At 47.4% G+C, this 18,287-nt stretch overlaps 1 protein-coding gene and 1 pseudogene across 2 annotated transcripts; both read right to left on the reverse strand.

Annotated features, from left to right (window-relative positions):
* Nucleotides 1–5,559: 5,559 nt before the first annotated feature.
* On the reverse strand, nucleotides 5,560–9,518 carry LOC103634360 (Piwi superfamily pseudogene; annotated as a pseudogene). The gene is made up of 11 exons (NR_161411.2): nucleotides 8,790–9,518; nucleotides 7,843–8,095; nucleotides 7,605–7,708; nucleotides 7,457–7,519; nucleotides 7,322–7,385; nucleotides 7,124–7,256; nucleotides 6,981–7,054; nucleotides 6,800–6,894; nucleotides 5,980–6,036; nucleotides 5,813–5,899; nucleotides 5,560–5,654 (listed from the first exon to the last, which is right to left on the reverse strand). The product of NR_161411.2 is annotated as a Piwi superfamily pseudogene (transcript).
* An 828-nt stretch (nucleotides 9,519–10,346) lies between these two features.
* LOC100304436 (putative subtilase family protein) lies at nucleotides 10,347–12,789 on the reverse strand. The gene has a single exon (NM_001165870.1). The coding sequence runs from the start codon at nucleotides 12,771–12,773 to the stop codon at nucleotides 10,422–10,424; it is 2,352 nt and encodes a 783-aa protein (NP_001159342.1). The 5' UTR covers nucleotides 12,774–12,789; the 3' UTR covers nucleotides 10,347–10,421.
* Between the last annotated feature and the right edge of the window lie 5,498 nt (nucleotides 12,790–18,287).

Raw genomic sequence — 18,287 nt, forward strand, 5'->3', positions numbered from 1 at the left:
CGAGCCTTGTTTCTCGTCACCACCCCGTGTTCGTCCTGTTTGTTGCGGAACACCCACTTGGTTCCCACAACATTTTGCTTCGGACGAGGCACCAGCGTCCAAACTTCATTTCGCTTGAAGTTGTTGAGTTCCTCCTGCATGGCCAATACCCAATCCGGATCTAGCAAGGCCTCCTCTACCCTGAAAGGCTCAATAGAAGAGACAAAGGAGTAATGCTCACAAAAATTAACTAATCGAGATCGAGTAGTTACTCCCTTGCTAATATCACCCAGAATTTGGTCGACGGGATGATCCCTTTGAATCATCGCTCGAACTTGGGTTGGAGGTGCCGGTTGCGCTTCTTCCTCCATCACTTGATCATCTTGTGCTCCCCCTTGATCAAGCGCCTCCACTTGAGGTACCTGTTCGTCATCTTCGGTTGGGGGATGCACCATAGTTGAGGAAGAAGGTTGATCTCGTTCATCTTGTTCCTGTGGCCGCACTTCTCCAATCGCCATGGTTCGTATAGCGGCCGTCGGAACATCTTCTTCATCTACATCATCACAATCAACAACTTGCTCTCTTGGAGAGCCATTAGTCTCATCAAATACAACGTCGCTAGAGACTTCAACCAAACCCGATGATTTGTTGAAGACTCTATACGCCTTTGTATTTGAGTCATAACCTAACAAAAACCCTTCTACAGCTTTGGGAGCAAACTTAGAATTTCTACCCTTCTTCACTAGAATGTAGCACTTGCTCCCAAATACACGAAAATAAGATACATTGGGTTTGTTACCGGTTAGAAGCTCATACGACGTCTTCTTGAGGAGGCGATGAAGGTAGACCCTGTTGATGGCGTGGCAAGCCGTGTTCACGGCTTCCGACCAAAAGCACTCGGGGGTCTTGAATTCTCCTAGCATCGTTCTCGCCATATCGATGAGCGTCCTGTTCTTCCTTTCTACCACACCATTTTGTTGTGGTGTGTAGGGAGCGGAGAACTCGTGCTTTATCCCTTCCTCCTCAAGGAACTCCTCCACTTGAAGGTTCTTGAACTCGGACCCGTTGTCGCTCCTTATCTTCTTCACCTTGAGCTCAAACTCATTTTGAGCTCTCCTGAGGAAGCGCTTGAGGGTCCCTTGGGTTTCAGACTTATCCTGCAAAAAGAACACCCAAGTGAAGCGGGAAAAGTCATCAACAATAACTAGACCATACTTACTCCCTCCTATGCTCAGATAGGCGACGGGTCCGAAGAGGTCCATATGCAGCAGCTCCAGGGGTCTTGAAGTAGTCATCACATTCTTGCTGTGATGTGCTCCTCCCACTTGCTTACCTGCTTGACAAGCTGCACAAGGTCTATCTTTTTCGAATTGCACGTTAGTCAAACCTATCACGTGTTTTCCCTTTAGAAGCTTGTGAAGGTTCTTCATCCCCACATGTGCTAAGCGGCGATGCCACAGCCAGCCCATGCTAGTCTTAGCTATTAAGCATGCATCTAGACCGGCCTCTTCTTTTGCAAAATCAACTAAATAAAGTTTGTCGTCTAATACACCCTTAAAAGCTAGTGAACCATCACTTCTTCTAAAGACAGACACATCTACATTTGTAAATAGACAGTTATATCCCATATGACATAATTGACTAACAGATAGCAAATTATATCCAAGACTCTCTACTAAAAATACATTAGAGATAGAATGCTCATTAGAAATTGCAATTTTACCTAACCCTTTCACCTTGCCTTGATTCCCATCACCGAATATAATTGAATCTTGGGAATCCTTATTCTTGACGTAGGAGGTGAACATCTTCTTCTCCCCCGTCATATGGTTTGTGCATCCGCTGTCGATAATCCAGCTTGAACCCCCGGATGCATAAACCTGCAAGGCAAATTTAGGCTTGGGACTTAGGTACCCAACTCTTGTTGGGTCCTACAAGGTTAGTGCAAATTTCCTTAGGGACCCAAATGCAAGTTTTGTCTCCCTTGCATTTTGCCCCTAACTTCCTAGCAACTATTTTCCTATTCGTTCTACAAATAGCAAAGGAAGCATTTAGTGCATGATAAATTGTAGAAGGTCCATTCATAACTTTTCTAGGAATATTAACAACATTTCTCCTAGGCATATTATGAACAACATTTCTCCTATCAACATTTCTATCATGCACATAGGAAGAACTAGAAGCAAACATGACATGAGAATCAAAATCATCATAAGCATTAAAACTCCTATAAGCATTTCTAGTTTGTCTCCTATCATGGTACATAAAAGCATGGTTCTTTTGCACACTACTAGCCATAGGGGCCTTCCCTTTCTCCTTGGCGGAGATGGGAGCCTTATGGCTTGTCAAGTTCTTGACTTCCCTCTTGAAGCCAAGCCCATCCTTAATTGAGGGGTGTCTACCAATTGTGTAGGCATCCCTTGCAAATTTTAGTTTATCCAAATTACTCTTGCTAGTCTTAAGTTGGGCATTAAGACTATCTACTTCATCATTTAATTTAGAAATGCACTCTAGGTGTTCACTACAAGCATCAACATTAAAGTCTTTACACCTAGTGCAAATCACAACATGTTCTACACAAGATGTTAATTTACTAGATTTTTCTAGCTTAGCATTTAAATCATCATTTATGCTCTTTAAGCTAGAAATTGTCTCATGGCAAGAAGATAATTCACAAGAAAGCATTTCATTTCTCTTAACTTCTAAAGCATGGGATTTTTGTGCTTCTACAAATTTGTCATGCTCTTCATATAAAAGGTCCTCTTGTTTTTCCAGTAATCTATTCTTGTCATTCAAGGCATCAATCAACTTATTAATCTTATCAATTTTAGATCTGTCTAAGCCCTTGAATAAGCATGAATAGTCTATGTCATCATCATCACTAGACTCATTATCACTAGAAGAAGCATAAGTGGAGTCTCGAGTACTCACCTTCTTCTCCCTTGCCATAAGGCATGTGTGACGCTCGTTGGGGAAGAGGGATGACTTGTTGAAGGCGGTGGCGGCGAGTCCTTCATTGTCGGAGTCGGAGGAGCAATCTGAATCCCACTCCTTTCCGATGTGTGCCTCGCCCTTGGCCTTCTTGTAATTCTTCTTCTTTTCCCTCTTGTTCCCCTGTTCCTGGTCACTATCGTTATCGGGGCAGTTAGCGATAAAATGACCAATCTTACCGCTCTTGAAGCATGAGCGCTTCCCCTTTGTCTTGGTCTTGCTTGGCTGCCCCTTGTGACCTTTTAGCACCGTCTTGAAGCGTTTGATGATGAGAGCCATCTCTTCATCATTAAGTCCGGCCGCCTCAATTTGTGCCACCTTGCTAGGTAGCGCCTCCTTGCTTCTTGTTGCCTTGAGAGCAAGGGGTTGATGCTCGTTGATCGGTCCATTCAAGGCGTCGTCCACGTATCTTGCCTCCTTGATCATCATCCGCCCGCTTACGAATTTTCCGAGTACCTCCTCGGGCGTCATCTTCGTGTACCTGGGATTCTCACGAATATTGTTCACGAGATGAGGATCAAGAACGGCGAATGACCTTAGCATTAGGCGGACGACGTCGTGATCCGTCCATCGCGTGCTTCCGTAGCTCCTTATTTTGTTGATAAGGGTCTTGAGCCGGTTGTATGTTTGGGTTGGCTCCTCGCCCCTTATCATTGCAAACCTTCCAAGCTCGCCCTCCACCAACTCCATTTTGGTGAGCATGGTGATGTCGTTCCCCTCGTGAGAAATCTTGAGGGTGTCCCATATCTGCTTGGCATTGTCCAAGCCGCTCACTTTATTGTACTCGTCCCTGCACAAAGAGGCTAGCAACACAGTAGTAGCTTGTGCATTTTTATGAATTTGTTCATTAATAAACATAGGGCTATCCGAGCTATCAAATTTCATTCCATTCTCTACGATCTCCCATATGCTTGGATGGAGAGAGAATAAATGACTACGCATTTTGTGACTCCAAAATCCGTAGTCCTCCCCATCAAAGTGTGGAGGTTTGCCGAGAGGAATGGAAAGCAAATGCGAATTCGAACTATGTGGAATACAAGAATAATCAAATGAAAAGTTTGAATTGACCGTCTTCCTGTAGTCGTTGTCATTGTCCTTTTGGGAAGAGGAAGATTCGTCGCTGTCGTAGTAGACAATCTCCTTGATGCGCCTTGTCTTCTTCTTCTTCCCATCTTTCCGTCTATGACCCGAGCCCGAGTCGTTTGACTTGTCATCCTTTGGCTCGTTAACGAAGGACTCCTTCTCCTTGTCGTTGATCACGATTCCCTTCCCCTTAGGATCCATTTCTTCGGGCGGTTAGTCCCTTTCTTGAAGAGAACGGCTCTGATACCAATTGAGAGCACCTAGAGGGGGGGTGAATAGGTGATCCTGTATACTTCAAAACTTAAGCCACAAAACTTTGATTAAGCGTTAGCACAGTTAATGCCAAGTGGCTAAAGAGAAGATCTTGCACAATATGATAACTACAAGAAGTTCAACACAGAGAAGACACAGTGATTTATCCCGTGGTTCGGCCAAGTACAAAACTTGCCTACTCCACGTTGTGGCGTCCCAACGGACGAGAGTTGCACTCAACTCCTCTCAAGTGATCCAATGATCAACTTGAATACCACAGTGTTATGCTTTTCCTTTCAATTTCCCGTTTGCAAGGAATCTCCACAACTTGGAGTCTCTCGCCCTTACACTTGAGATTCACAAAGAAATACGGAGTAAGGGAGGGAAGCAACACACACAAATCCACAGCAAAATGCGCACACACACGGCCAAGAATCGAGCTCAAAGACTATCTCACAGTTCTCACAAGAACGGAGCTCGAATCACTTAGAATAACAAACGGATGCGCAAAGACTGAGTGTGGATGATCAAGAATGCTCAAAGGTTGCTTGGATGTCTCCTCCATGCGCCTAGGGGTCCCTTTTATAGCCCCAAGGCAGCTAGGAGCCGTTGAGAGCAAATCTGGAAGGCTGATCTTGCCTTCTGTCGTCGGGCGCACCGGACAGTCCGGTGCACACCGGACACTGTCCGGTGCCCGATTTCCTTCCTTAAACAGCGCAGTCGACCGTTGCTGATCTGGGAGCCGTTGGCGCACCGGACATGTCCGGTGCACACCGGACAGTCCGGTGCCCCCTTCCGACCGTTGGCTTGGCCACGTGTCGCGCGCAGAATCCGCGGCCGACCGTTGGCCCTAGTCGACCGTTGGCTCACCGGACAGTCCGGTGCACACCGGACAGTCCGGTGAATTTTAGCCGTACGCCGTCGGCGAATTCCCGAGAGCGGCCTGTTCGGCCGAGGCAGCCTGGCGCACCGGACACTGTCCGGTGCACCACCGGACAGTCCGGTGCCCCAGACCGAAACAGCCCCTTGGCTGTACACAGCCACCTTTTTCCTTTTCTTTTTCTTCCTGTTTCCAATACTTAGACAAGTATATTAGTACACAAAACCAATGTACTAAGACTTAGAAACATACCTTTGCTCTTGATTTGCACTTTGTTCATCCATTGCATAAATTCACATTTTAAGCACTTGAGTTGGCACTCAATCACCAAAATACTTAGAAATGGCCCAAGGGCACATTTCCCTTTCAGCCACTCGCAGCGGTAGTGGCGGTGGATGTACTCGTTGTCCCGCAGGTAAGCCGGCAGCGTCTGGTACTCCACCAGCCCGCACCGCTTCCTCTTTCACAACTGAAACCAGACAGTCAAGTACAATACAAGCAGTCAAAACTTCAAGTGATTCACTAAATTATCTTCACAAATTTATAGAGTTCTCTTTCATGTCCGTGGAACCAGGGCGGACCCAACTAAGCTCTGCATGAGAAAAAAAAACTATTGGCTTTATTCACCTCTCTGTAGTCCTTTCATTCACCTCTTTCTAGTAACATGTTCAGTCCTTTAGAACTGCTGAAGATACATTGGGTTACACCTACAAACTGAACCCAAATGGATGTTACACTAAAGCCAGCTTTTAAATATATCCTTTTCTTTCTTGTATGAAGGAAAAAATACATACCTTATCGACTCTTATGAGAGTTGTCAACAAGAGAGCATCTGCTCTGTAAATTGATTGCTGCATAAAAAGCGCTACCTGCTTAGAATACCATCACAGTTGTCCAGAGCCTCATAAAGGTTTGTGACAACCTAAAAATTTCAGAATAAAATAGAAGAACTGGTCAAAGACCATAGATTGTTGTTCTAAATAAATAGGAAGAAGAACTGCCACCACCATTACACCAGTAGCAAGCAGGTGGATAGGAAGGAGTTGTGTTTACCTTTAGGACCTGCTGTCAGGTCTTGTCTGTTTTTGGGAGGCGAGGGCTGAAGGGAGCAGGAAGACGCCCAACAGAGGAGGGAAGCGACGATGAGGAATAGAAGAAGAAATAGAGGTAGTAGATACACCAGGCAAGCCAAGGGAATGAAGGAAGAAAGGCTAGGCCAGGAGGTGGCAGGTGAGGTGAAGCAAAAAGAGGCCTCTAGTGGCCAGCCGGCGCCGGCCCGCTCCCTCTCAAGATACGACGGCTGGGGGCGCAGCGACGAGGACCCTAGCGCACATGATAACCATCTAGTGCTCCCCTTCTTGTTCCGCGAGCGCGAGCTTCAACATGATGGGCCGAGTGTAGTGGTCAGACCGGCGGAGGAGGTGAGCGAGGCGAGGATGCGGGGCTGTCGGTGGATGGATGGAGGGATGGAGCGCGGGAGGGCGGTGGGGCTGTCGGCGAGATGCGGGGCGGGGTGCGACCACGGGCGAATGTGGGCGGATGCGGAGGCGCGGCAGAACCATGTGGGTGTGGACACCTACCGTAGTAACATAAGGAAGGGAAGGGCATGCTTACATGTAGCACAAGTTATATGTTAGAGACTACAGAGCATCTGCGGTGAACTTGTTGTCATCTCGTAGCACATGGTAATGCGTAGGACGGCTTGTTCCCTGCAATTCCACGAGCAGCTATAATCTTCAGATTTCTCATTTGGGGGAAAAATGTCTGAATTAGTTGTAACATGCTACACACATACCTTGGCCCCAGCATGGCCGCACAGGAAGAAATCAAATTCTGTTGGGTGGCAGATATTATTATCAACTACGGTGCCTGCAAATTCCATAAACGTTTCATCAAAAGCATTGTAAAAATAACAGCAAATGCGCCTGCATCCCTAACCAGCTCGAATATTCCCACTCTTGTCCGCGTATTGGCGATCCTTTGGTTTGCTGGGGAAGAGCCTTGTGTGGTGCCTCTTCTGCACCACTACGAAGGTGATCTTTGGCTTCTCATTGTAAAGAGCTGTCCATGCCTGAAGAAAGTATAAATGTTATACTAACTGAGGGAACAACACTTGATGTCTCAAATTGTTTCTACCTTCTCTATCTCATGGATTTCTTGCTCCAGCACTTGTTTGAATTGGCCCTCACTTACGCCATCCCTAACGGTGAAAGAGGGAGTCAATTACCATTGCATGTCAGTCAGAAAAGTTTGGAGGAAGATACTACTAACCTGTAGAAGATCAGCTGCTTGGGTCTCTGCTTAGACCGTTCCACGAATGCAAGTAGGAGTTCCCTAAAAATATTTTGCAAATTAAGGAACTCTCTCAATCGGGTATGGGGTGCCATTTGAATTTTAGAGATGGTGATGATGATCGTACTTGACAATGTTTTCCAGCCCATCGATGAGCTCTTGACGGTGACCTTGTGCACGGATAATGCCATTATAGTTAGCCACCTAGGGCCAGTCTTGGGAGGCAACAACCTACAAGGAACCACCAGGCATAAAGTGTTATTGTAATAAGATGGTACTATCCGTATTGTAAACGGAAAAAGAGCTTAAAGAAGCAATGGACGAGGAAGTATCATCTAGAGCAGCAGGGTGAGTGACATCAGCACCAAATATAATTGTTGGTTCAGTCGAAAAAAACAATAAGCTTTCTTCAGGATTAGCAAATTCTAAGTTCCTTCCTCCAAACTACAGAGAGAGTGAATATATTAGTACCAATGTTGTTCAACAAATTCTGTGAAGAGATATCTGCAGCCATCAGTCAGCAAACATATATAGGTAAAAAACACTCTTACCTTTGTCTCACCAGCTGTTCTCTCGCCTCGTGGAGTTGTTTCCTCATGACGGCCTCATCATCAAGTACTGAAAAAGTAGAAAAAATCAAATCAAAATTAGCACGATCTACCCCAATGTCATTACAACCACTTAATCCCTGAAGCATAGTAAGAACCGAATGCAAAATTAAATAGCAACCGACCAGCTACGCAACCATGGCTTTCGCTTCCTCGAATGCCAAGCAGAGCCTCTACCCGGATGTGGACCAGTCCCACCCTGATCTCAACACCCCTTTCTTCTCCGCACCCACCACCTCCACCGGCGCCGCCACGGGCAACTCCCTCTACCCCACCGTCGACCCCAACAAGCTCGCACAGAACCTCTTCCCCGAGACGGTCGAAGAGGACGCGACACAAACTCAGATGACACAAATGCTATAGCATATACAGATGACTTCTTGTCATGCTAAGGATTTAATGATTGCAAACTCTTCTAAGTTCCTACAAAACCAGTAACAACATAGATTACAAGGGATGCGTCTGCTTATATGTAAGATCTAGAAACATCTTGTTGCTCCCATAGGATACCCTTCTGTTTGGTGTAGTTCTATTTGCAAGATTAAAAGTATGTGTAGAAGCCCATTGACCAAAATTAGGATTCAGGACACATCAAAACTCAGTGCAAGCAAAAGCATAGGGTATTCCATATGAGTGTTTAAGGTATGTCATTCCATCCTATTATTTAATTTCTTTCTCAGGCAAAGCAAGAGCCTTCTAATTACCTCCTTGAGCATCACTGAGAGATCAAGCCTAATAATTGATGGATCAAGATGCCATAAAAGCAACCTACTACAAATAAAAGATATGACTAAATCAGTATATATTATAGAGAGCAAATGTTTAAAAGTCCAAGCAGTAACAACACAAATACACTATTTGCTTAATATGTAGCAAAGAGCCAACTCCATCGGTGTGAGGCATCCTGTTTCCGTGAGAACCCTCTTTGCATTTGTGATGGAACATGGAACACTGTTTTCTTGATACAAACGTACTAAATAAGGAGAGGTTACCTTGATGCTGGAAGGAGAGAGGCGGATGGTCTGACCGACGCCGCTAAGAGTACACTGCACAAACCCGGAGTCAAGTATGGTTCGTGAGCACGAGCCCACTTTCATCATGCCATCCTCTGAGGAGAACGTGGGACCCAGCCCGAGAAGGATCGCGCGCTGGGCGACCGGAACCACCTCTCACCGGGGGGGGGCACATTGGGATGGGTGGGGGCCTTACCACGTGCGGCGGACGGAGGTCGCCGAGGCCTGCCAATGGGCACGACGACGGGGTGACAAGGACCGGCGGCGAGGGTTAGGGTTTGAGAGCAGTCAAGTGCGGAAGGACGGACGGGCGGTGGGGGGAGCTAGGTCTGAACCGAATAGGGCCATGAGACGGCGGAGGATCTCCTCTGCAAACACACACGGTGGGATGGGCAGGAACTTACCTTGCGGCGGCGGACGGTGATTTGGGCTTGGGAGTCACTCATCTCGCCCGACAGCCGCCTCCCCTCTCCTTCCTTTCTCCTTCCTCCCACGCAACCGGTGCTGTGGGCGGGGCGCTGTGATTTGGGCTTGGGGGGCGGAGGGAGAGCCGGAGAGGGAGGGAGCACCGACCAGGCCAGAGGGCGAGGGGGGAGCGGCGGCTCGCGCGGAGGAGGGTGTACGGTGTAGGAGGCGGCGGGAGGAGTGTAGAGGCAAACCTAGGTGCTCGCACGGTTGGATCGGGTGGGGGCGGGGCGATGCGTGGGAGCGATGCGTGGGGGGTGAGAGTGCGCGCATCGTACGGCTGGGAGACTCTAGAGCGTATTGGACGGTTGAGATCGTCAGAAGGCAGAACAAGCAGAGGCAGCCTACCCCTTAGAGCCTTAATAGGTAGTATAGAAATGGCAAGGTGCTTCGTTTAACCTCTACCGACGAAGCTTGTATTTGGCCCCTTCGTTTCACCAAAAAAAAGTTTAAGGCAGTTTAAGCATGCACTTTTCGTATATTTCAGGTGCTTTAATTTTAAGATGATTTTAGTGAACACTGTTATATCACCAACTAGTATAAGGATATCATTACTTTTGTTATTTGCTGTTTATTTTTGTGTCATAACGCATCAAATTTTTATCCTTGTCCGACTATAAAAATAATTGTTAATTATTAAATGTCTTTGTGCCAAGATAAATTAGATTTTGTCGAATTTATGGTTTTGTTTAACAGATTTTTATGTTTAATTGCAGATGATGTATACATAAATTATAATTAACTAAATTATAGTTTTAATAAAAAAATATAGACAACATCCATCATCTGAAATAAGTCCTTTAACCATGATAGCTCAAGATATAGCTTATTTCTGTGCAATACTTAAGTAATAAGTCGTCAGTTCTTCCAGTGGAACGCCACCGGGCTCCTGACTTTATGCTTCCCGTTCTCCCAGCTGATCTGCCCGAAGTCCCACCCGCCTGCCTCCGGGTTCCCTCCGGCTTCATTTCTGAACTCCACCGAGTAGCTCCTCGTCTCCATCTGCTCCTTGAACTCCAAGGTCGTCGGCGTGACGGTCACCTTCACGTGCTCCGGCGCCACGACGGTGACACTGTACGTCTCCGCCTCCTCGGACACTTTGGTCAGCGTCCGCGTCAGCGTGCGTACGTCGGTGCAGTTCTCGAAGGCCACGACGAACGACGGGTAGTTGAGGCTGGCGGGGCCGCCGGCGAGCGTTCCTGTGCAGTTGACGAAGTCCGGAACGAACCGCCGCATCTGCTCAGCGGTGTAGTTCAGGGCGCACAGGAAGTGGACGTAGTCGTGCTCGCCGGCGTCGTAGACGAGGCCCGGGTCCAGCGCGAGGTCCGGCTGGACGTGCCCGGCCCCGGCCACCAGCGGCGTCGCGACCCTGAAGTTGTCGATTCTGCGGCCCACGATGACGCTATGACCGTTGTCGAGGATATATCCGCCTCGGTTGTCGACCGTACGGGCCGTCGTCATCAGCGCCGACCGTACCATGGCAGGCGTCCAGCTTGGGTGCTTCTTCTTGATCAGCGCCGCGATGCCAGCGACGTGGGGGCACGACATGGACGTTCCGGAGATGATGTTGTAGTCGGCTCTCCTGCCGTCGTCGGAATATCCCGAGACAGATGCGTCGCCCGACCAGGCCGCAAGAATGTTCACTCCCGGCGCGACGACGTCGGGCTTGAGGAGCTCTAGTGCGACAAGGTTGGGGCCCCGCGACGAGAATCCCGCCACCACCGGCGCCCGGTTGTTGCGGCCAATGACCGTCTCACAGGCGAAGCTGAAGGACGCCACCGGATAGGGCACCGATGCCATGTACGCCCTGAGCTTCTCGCCAGCGGTGTAGCTAAGCGTGAGACCCGGAAGAGTGAAGGCATATGCCACGGAACCATCTCGAGACCACTCCTGAGGATCCACATCAACTATCCCTGCTCCACCAGCATTCTGCAAGATGATGCCATCCACGTCGCTTGCTTCGTGCATGCACACCATGATTTTTCCCATGACCGTGTCGGGCGTCCAGCTGTGCCACCTATTGAAGACGTCCGTGGACACTAACTGGATCATGTGTGTGCCCTTGGCATGCATGGTATAAAGGGACTGACCGGCGAGCACGACGCCGTTCCCGAGCGTGAGCTGCGCCGGGTACTGCCGGTCCACGGTGGCGGCGCCTACGGTGGTCATCCACGGCGCCGAGTTGATCACCGTAGTTGCCTGCGGGCCGTTGTTGCCAGCAGAGAGGACGACGAAGACGCCTTTGCGCTCCGCACCGAAGAGGGCGATCGCGACGACGTCGTCGTGGAAGGCTGTGGGACGAGCTCCTCCGACGGACATGGAAATGATGTCAACGCCGTCCTTCACCGCAGCGTCCACCGCCGCTACGATGTCCGCATTCCTGCAGTAGCCTCCCACGCCGCATGCCTTGTACATGGCGATCCTCGCCTTGGGTGCCATTCCCCGCGCGGTCCCCCGGGAGAACATGTAGAGGCTGGCGTTCCGGACCTCAGCACCGGCGGCCGTCGAGGCCACGTGCGTGCCGTGTCCTTCCTTGTCCCTCGGGGAGGAGACGCCACGGCTCTTCCTCTCTTCCACGGCGTCCGCAGCAGGAGTGATGAAGGCCTTGGCTCCGACCAGCTTGTTGTTGCACAAGCTAGCGTTGAAGTCGTGGGCGTCGACGCACTTGCCCCGCCAGCTCGACCGGACGGGGCCGAGCCCGCTGTCGTCGAAGCTCGCGCTCTCGGGCCATATGCCGGTGTCGACGAAGCCGATGATGACGCCGTCACCGAAGTCGGCCTGCTTCCAGGCGCCGTTGCCGGGTTCGAGACCCATGAACCCCGGCGACCTCGTGGTTTGAGGGTAGAGCACCCTGTCCTCGTACACGCCGATGACGCCGGGCGCGCTGGACATGAGCCGGGCCTCGTCGCCAGTGAGCTGGACCGCGAACCCGTGCATGACGGTGTCGTAGGTGTACAGGATGCTGCTGGAGCTCGCCGCCCGAGTGGAAGAGGCGTGGGTGATCACCATGGAACGGTACCACTCCTCCAGGGAGCGAAAGTGGGGCGGCTTGGCGAGGTCGTTGGCATGAACGATGTAGGTGGTGCTCGATGCCTGAGGCTTCAACGCAGCGTGGTTCTTGGTCTTTGGGATGAGAACTGCGTCGGCGAACTCGACAATGAGGAGGAACAGCGCTAGGTGGTGCAAGAGCCTGGTGATGGTTGTCGCCATTGCTGATGGAGTGATGGATGTGTGCGCGGGCCGTGTGTTCGTGGTGAAAGAATGACTGCCCGGTGTGAACCTTTATAGAGGCCGAGCTCTGGTCCCTTGAAAGGGACTACAGACGGTCTAACAGGGAAGGATAAATTAGGTTTTTTATTATTCTCACCAATGTAACCACAAATAATTTTACTAAACAAAACATATGAAAATAACAAAACAATAATGTGCAAATTATGTTTTACCTTAGTGTTACTATCTCTACCACAAAAGAAGTTTAGCAAATTATGTTACTAACTCCCGTTGATGTGTCAGTACTTTTACCGAGATATCTATAACCGCTCAATATTTTAACTAACACTCATTGGTACCCCTACACAAAGAAAAGCCCACGTGAGGGCCAAGCACGCTCGGTCGATTGACTCTATAGAGAGTCGTAGGCTTTCTTCACGTGCAAATGATGCTCCGCTTTTGGCCTCCTCTCGGATGCTCCTCGTCATCTTCACTATCGAGTTTCCGGTCGAAACGCCACGAGCCTCGTTCCGTCCGGTACACGGTGGTAGCCACACGACAATTACGGTTGGTGTGGTCTCTCAAGACTCTCGTCCCACTCATTTCAAGTACAACGACTCGTGCAAGAGCCGAGGGGTTTGTATAAGTTTTTCTAACCTCACTCAATCTACTAGGAACAACCTAGAGCAAGCGCAATAGCGGTCTAACTAATCTAAGCACTTCGTAAAGCACATACGCTAATCACATAGTGATTCTATTAAGTACTTGGGTGTTTAGAGCTATGGAGGTGTGCCTCACTTCACTCGGTATGTGTATGTTGCTTGGACTCCAACATCTCCAAATGGATGGGTGGTGTGGTATATATAAGCACCAAACTAAAACTAGTCATTAAAAAGCAAGTTCTGTAGCGCACCGGACCTTCACGTGTACTAGCTGTTAGCGATAGCCTTCTGAAATTGGCGCACCAGACATTTCGTACTTGGCGCACCGGACCTCTTACGCAGAACATGATGCTTCATGTATTTTAGGCATAACTTTTAGCTCCAAACTTCGATTTTGATGACCTTCGACTTTTTGGAAAGCTAATAAAACTCTTTACATCTCATAGTTGAAGCCATGTCAGTTTGAATAGATTTGGCGCACTAGACCGTCTACTCCTGTGCTGCTGCTTTTTTTAGCACACCCAAATTCATATTATAGTCATAACTCATAGCTCTGAGCTCCGATTTTGATGATCTTGAACTTTTTGGAGAGCTAATAAAAATCTCTACATCTCAGAGTTGAAGCCATGTCGATTTGAGTAGACCAAAAATCGTGAGACACTTCTAATTCACTCATCCCTTTGTCTCAACTTTGGTAACTTCACTTTTATTTGTGGCTTTGCATCCCACTTCTACTTCTTGGTGTGTTGGACTCTTAGCATGTATAAAGGTCTTTAATATGACTTTATAATGTCTTCTTTGGAGTGTTGATCTCCTCACTGCCTTAGTCCATCAATACTTTATATCTTGTGAACTATAAACACAAACAGTAGCAAACACGTTAGTACACATGTTATGTTGATTATCAAATACCAAAATCATTTAGTCAAATAGACCGAGGTCCATTTTCCTTACACCCTAGACAATGCTATGCAACACAAATTATCGAAGATCCAACTATTGTCGAACATGTGTTCTAGACAATGCTATGCAACACAAATTATCGAGGATCTAACTATTGTCGAACATGTGTTCCCGAGGCACCATACATCGAGTACTTGCATTGGCTCTAGCTCAGGTTGGAGCCCATCATAGGGGAATTGACCCCCCACCCTCGAAAATGGTGATGAAAGGAACGTGCACGCCTAAGAGGGAGGCGAATAGGACTTCTAATTTTTGCACTCTAAACCAGACCAATAATAATTCTTTTAAAAACACCCTATGCAAATAACTAAACCCTAATATGCAATAAGGTTTTGTCTAAGTGTTGCTATCTCTACCGCAAAAGGAGTTTAGCAACCTAAGTTCTAATCCTACCAACTAGCCTATATTCTGAACTAGGAATGGTAAAGATCAAAATTTAAGCAAACAATAAATACGGAAGCTTAAGAGAAAGGTAGAGATGCAAACTCCCATTGACGCGTCGATATTTTTACCATGGTATCTAGAACTATGTAAGGTTCTAACTAATCCCCGTTGGTGCCCCTACGCAAGGGAAGCCCACGCGAGGGCTAAGCACCTCAGTTGAGTAACTCCATAGAAAGTTGCGAGCCTTCTCCACGGGCATGTGGTGCTCCACTTCTCGCTCCTCTCGGACGCTCCTCGTCGTCTTCACTATCGAGCTTGCGGTCGAAATGCCGCAAGCCTAGTTCTCCATGGTACATGGTGGCGACCAGACCACAATCGCGGTTGGTGTGGTCTCGCAAGGCGTCACCCTACTTAGTACAAGTTACAATGGCTCGCGCAAGAGCTGAGGGATTTGTGTGGGTTTTCAATCCACACCTAATCTACTAGGAATAACCTATAGCATGCGCAATAGCGATCTAATTAACCTAAGCACTTCACAAAAGCACCTACGCTAATCAAATAGTGATTCTATTAAGCACTCGGATGTTTGGAGCAATGGAGATGTGTTTCTACTCGATAGCAATGTTGCTTGGCTTCCCATACCTTCAAATGTCATATGAGTGGGTATATATAGAGCCCCAACCCAAATATAGGCGTTGGAGGAAAGCATCCTGTCTGCGTCGCATTGGACAGGTCCAGTGCACAACCGGGCCGAGGTCCAGTGCCCTCCACATCAACTAGTCGCTGGTCTTCTGACAGATTCTCTATAACCGTGCAGAGGTCCGGTGTACCACTGGACCGGTCCAATAACTGCCATGTCAAATGACCATTGTTGACTAGTTGTTCCCAACCGTTGAGTCGAGGTGCAACGCATCACCTGCAAGGTCAGGTGCCCCAGCTGGCTCAGGTGCCCAAAAACAGCGCCTCTACACAAATGGTCCGGTGCACCCAGAAACAACCCATATTGTTTTCTTCAATCTTTTTTCACTTGGGCATGTTTCCTGTATTGTGTCTTGGACTTTGCTTGATATTTGTATATCTTCTTCAAGTTTCCTAATGTCTTCTTTAAGGTGTTGCTTCATCAATGCCTTAGTCCAAGCCACTTCTGCATCCTATGAACTACAAACAAAAACATTAGCAAACACATTAGTTCACAAGGTTATGTTGATCATCAAACACTAAAACCATATAGTTAAATGGGACAAGGTCCATTTTCCTTATAGGTGAGACAATTCCACTTGCACTTTTCAACAGAATGACGTGTGAGGGACCTAGTACCTCATGACGCTCTAGCCATATGTTGCTTCCACACTTAGTTCTCTTAGTCGACCTGGCCCCTCTAAAGGTCCCTAGAGCTCTGAGGCCCTTAGTCTCAAATAATTACTTGCCCGGGCCATAGGGTCTCTAGAGCCCAAGGCCTCATGAGAAAATGGAGGAGTTTCCAATGGTAAAGTGATCTTTAAAGGTATAATGCCACATTCAAGGTCAACCATGATGGTATCATGGTGTTGGCACTTTAAATAAGGTTTTTTTGTGTATCAAATTAAATATTATGTACGATGTTACAGTCTAATTGCTATCGACCTTACAACCACACTTGAGCATGTAAGAGAACTAGGAAGTATTATACAGTACAAATTGCTATACTAGTTACCAATTATGTTGTGCCCAATAACATGGACTCTGGTACTCATCGATATGACAGAACATACCTTAATCTATGCCAGGTACGTATATCACTACAACAAGACATCCTCAACACTATGGCACAATCAAGGGCGTGTCGCTACATACTACTCCACGACGATGGCAAGATGGGTGTTGTTGCATCTCTACCGAGGGATGTGTTCCTCATGCTCACTTTTTGTTATCTCATGGAGTGTGCATATATCTAGCTAAAGAGCATAAGCATCCTTATAATTTTACACTTTATTAAATACAGCCTTACAAAGGCCTCTAAAAGGGTGTTCTTGCACTTTGTGTTCCATTTTCCATAGCATATTTCTTCACCAATTAGACTGGTGGGATCCTTGGGTATTGGGAGACCTTGAGTGGTGGCGCTAAAACCCCTACATCAATTGCCTCAAGTTATGCTTACATGTGAATTTTCTAATATGGAAAACCATCTCCCTCCAACACGGAAGAGGTCCATCCCCACTAGACATCTTAACTCTAGACGATGAAGCCTAGTTTAATGAGCACAAGGCTCTGATAACAATTGAAAGGATAAATATGTTGAAAGGGGATGAATTGGCTTCTTTAAATTATGTTGCACAAATTAAAATCTATAATCAATCCCAACTTCACCCCTTGTGCCTATTGTGTAAGTAAAAGCTTTGCACCTTGACTTATAATCCTATACTAGCTTGGAAATTCAAATAACATTAATGCTTGAAAGGAATTCTCAAATGTAAATACTTATTATAAAGAAAGGATTAGGAACACCTTGATTTTTTGCTAAGGTATCGAAGAGTTGGCACTCCCTACTAGTCCTTGTTGGAGCACCCACACAAGGGTGTCGCTCTCCTTTGGTCCATGGAAGGACCAAGTGCTCTCTTACAAGATGGTTCTTCACCTCTCCTACATGGTGAGCTACTCCTAACCATGTACAAGCTTGAGTTGTCTCATCTACAATCTCTCCACTCCGGTGATCACCACACTCCCGATCGCCACCATACCATCTAGGTGGTGATGATCACTAAGAGTAACAAGCACACACTTCTTACTTGACCTAACCAAGGCTAATGAGAACAATGGGTGCACACTAGCTACTCTTGTAAGTGCAATCAACCTCTTGAGGGTTTTGGTGATTCATGGACAAAACAAATAAAAGTGTTCTAATCAGTTTACTCCTAGTGCATGTCTAGTTTGAAACATAAAAAGATGCAGAGGAAAGTAAAAGCTAAACGAACAGGGAACCATGTTATGAAGCGTGAGGCATTTCCAAGTGATTCCCGGTGAAGATCCTCTATAATTTCTATTTTCTACTTAGTAGTAGGAATATCCGCTCATTTAGAATGATTCGCAAGGTAAGGATAGTTTGCACCAACTTAACCTATCCATTTCAAAATCTTCGTTTTAAAAATTCGTGAGTTTGCCTATTAAATTCCTCCATGGTTTATCCGAGTTTGTTTTCTGTGAATCTCGGTTCGACCGCCGGTGAGGGCGGTTCAACTGGTATTTTGCTGAAAATGCCTCTGGAAAATCAAGGCTGAACTGGCCTTCATGGGCAGTTCAACTTGGATTTTATAGGAAGCTCCCTGGAAAATCCCGGTTCAAACGGTACTTGATAGCGGTTCAACCGGTATTTGCGCGGTTAGCCTAAATGGTCAGATCTATTTTGTGGAAAGACTATATAAACTCTTCTCTCTCTCTCAAAATCCTAGAACGCTCGAATCAAGACTCATTGATGGCTACACTCGCATCACTCAAAGTGGATTCATTCAATTCTCCCGCCCCAAGTCCT

Source organism: Zea mays, chromosome 7 (genome assembly GCF_902167145.1).
Source record: "Zea mays cultivar B73 chromosome 7, Zm-B73-REFERENCE-NAM-5.0, whole genome shotgun sequence".
Taxonomy (NCBI): Eukaryota; Viridiplantae; Streptophyta; class Magnoliopsida; order Poales; family Poaceae; genus Zea; species Zea mays.

Excerpts from the sequence above, each read along its gene's own strand:
- LOC100304436 (NM_001165870.1), bottom strand. The coding sequence starts at position 12,773 with ATGGCGACAACCATCACCAGGCTCTTGCACCACCTAGCGCTGTTCCTC.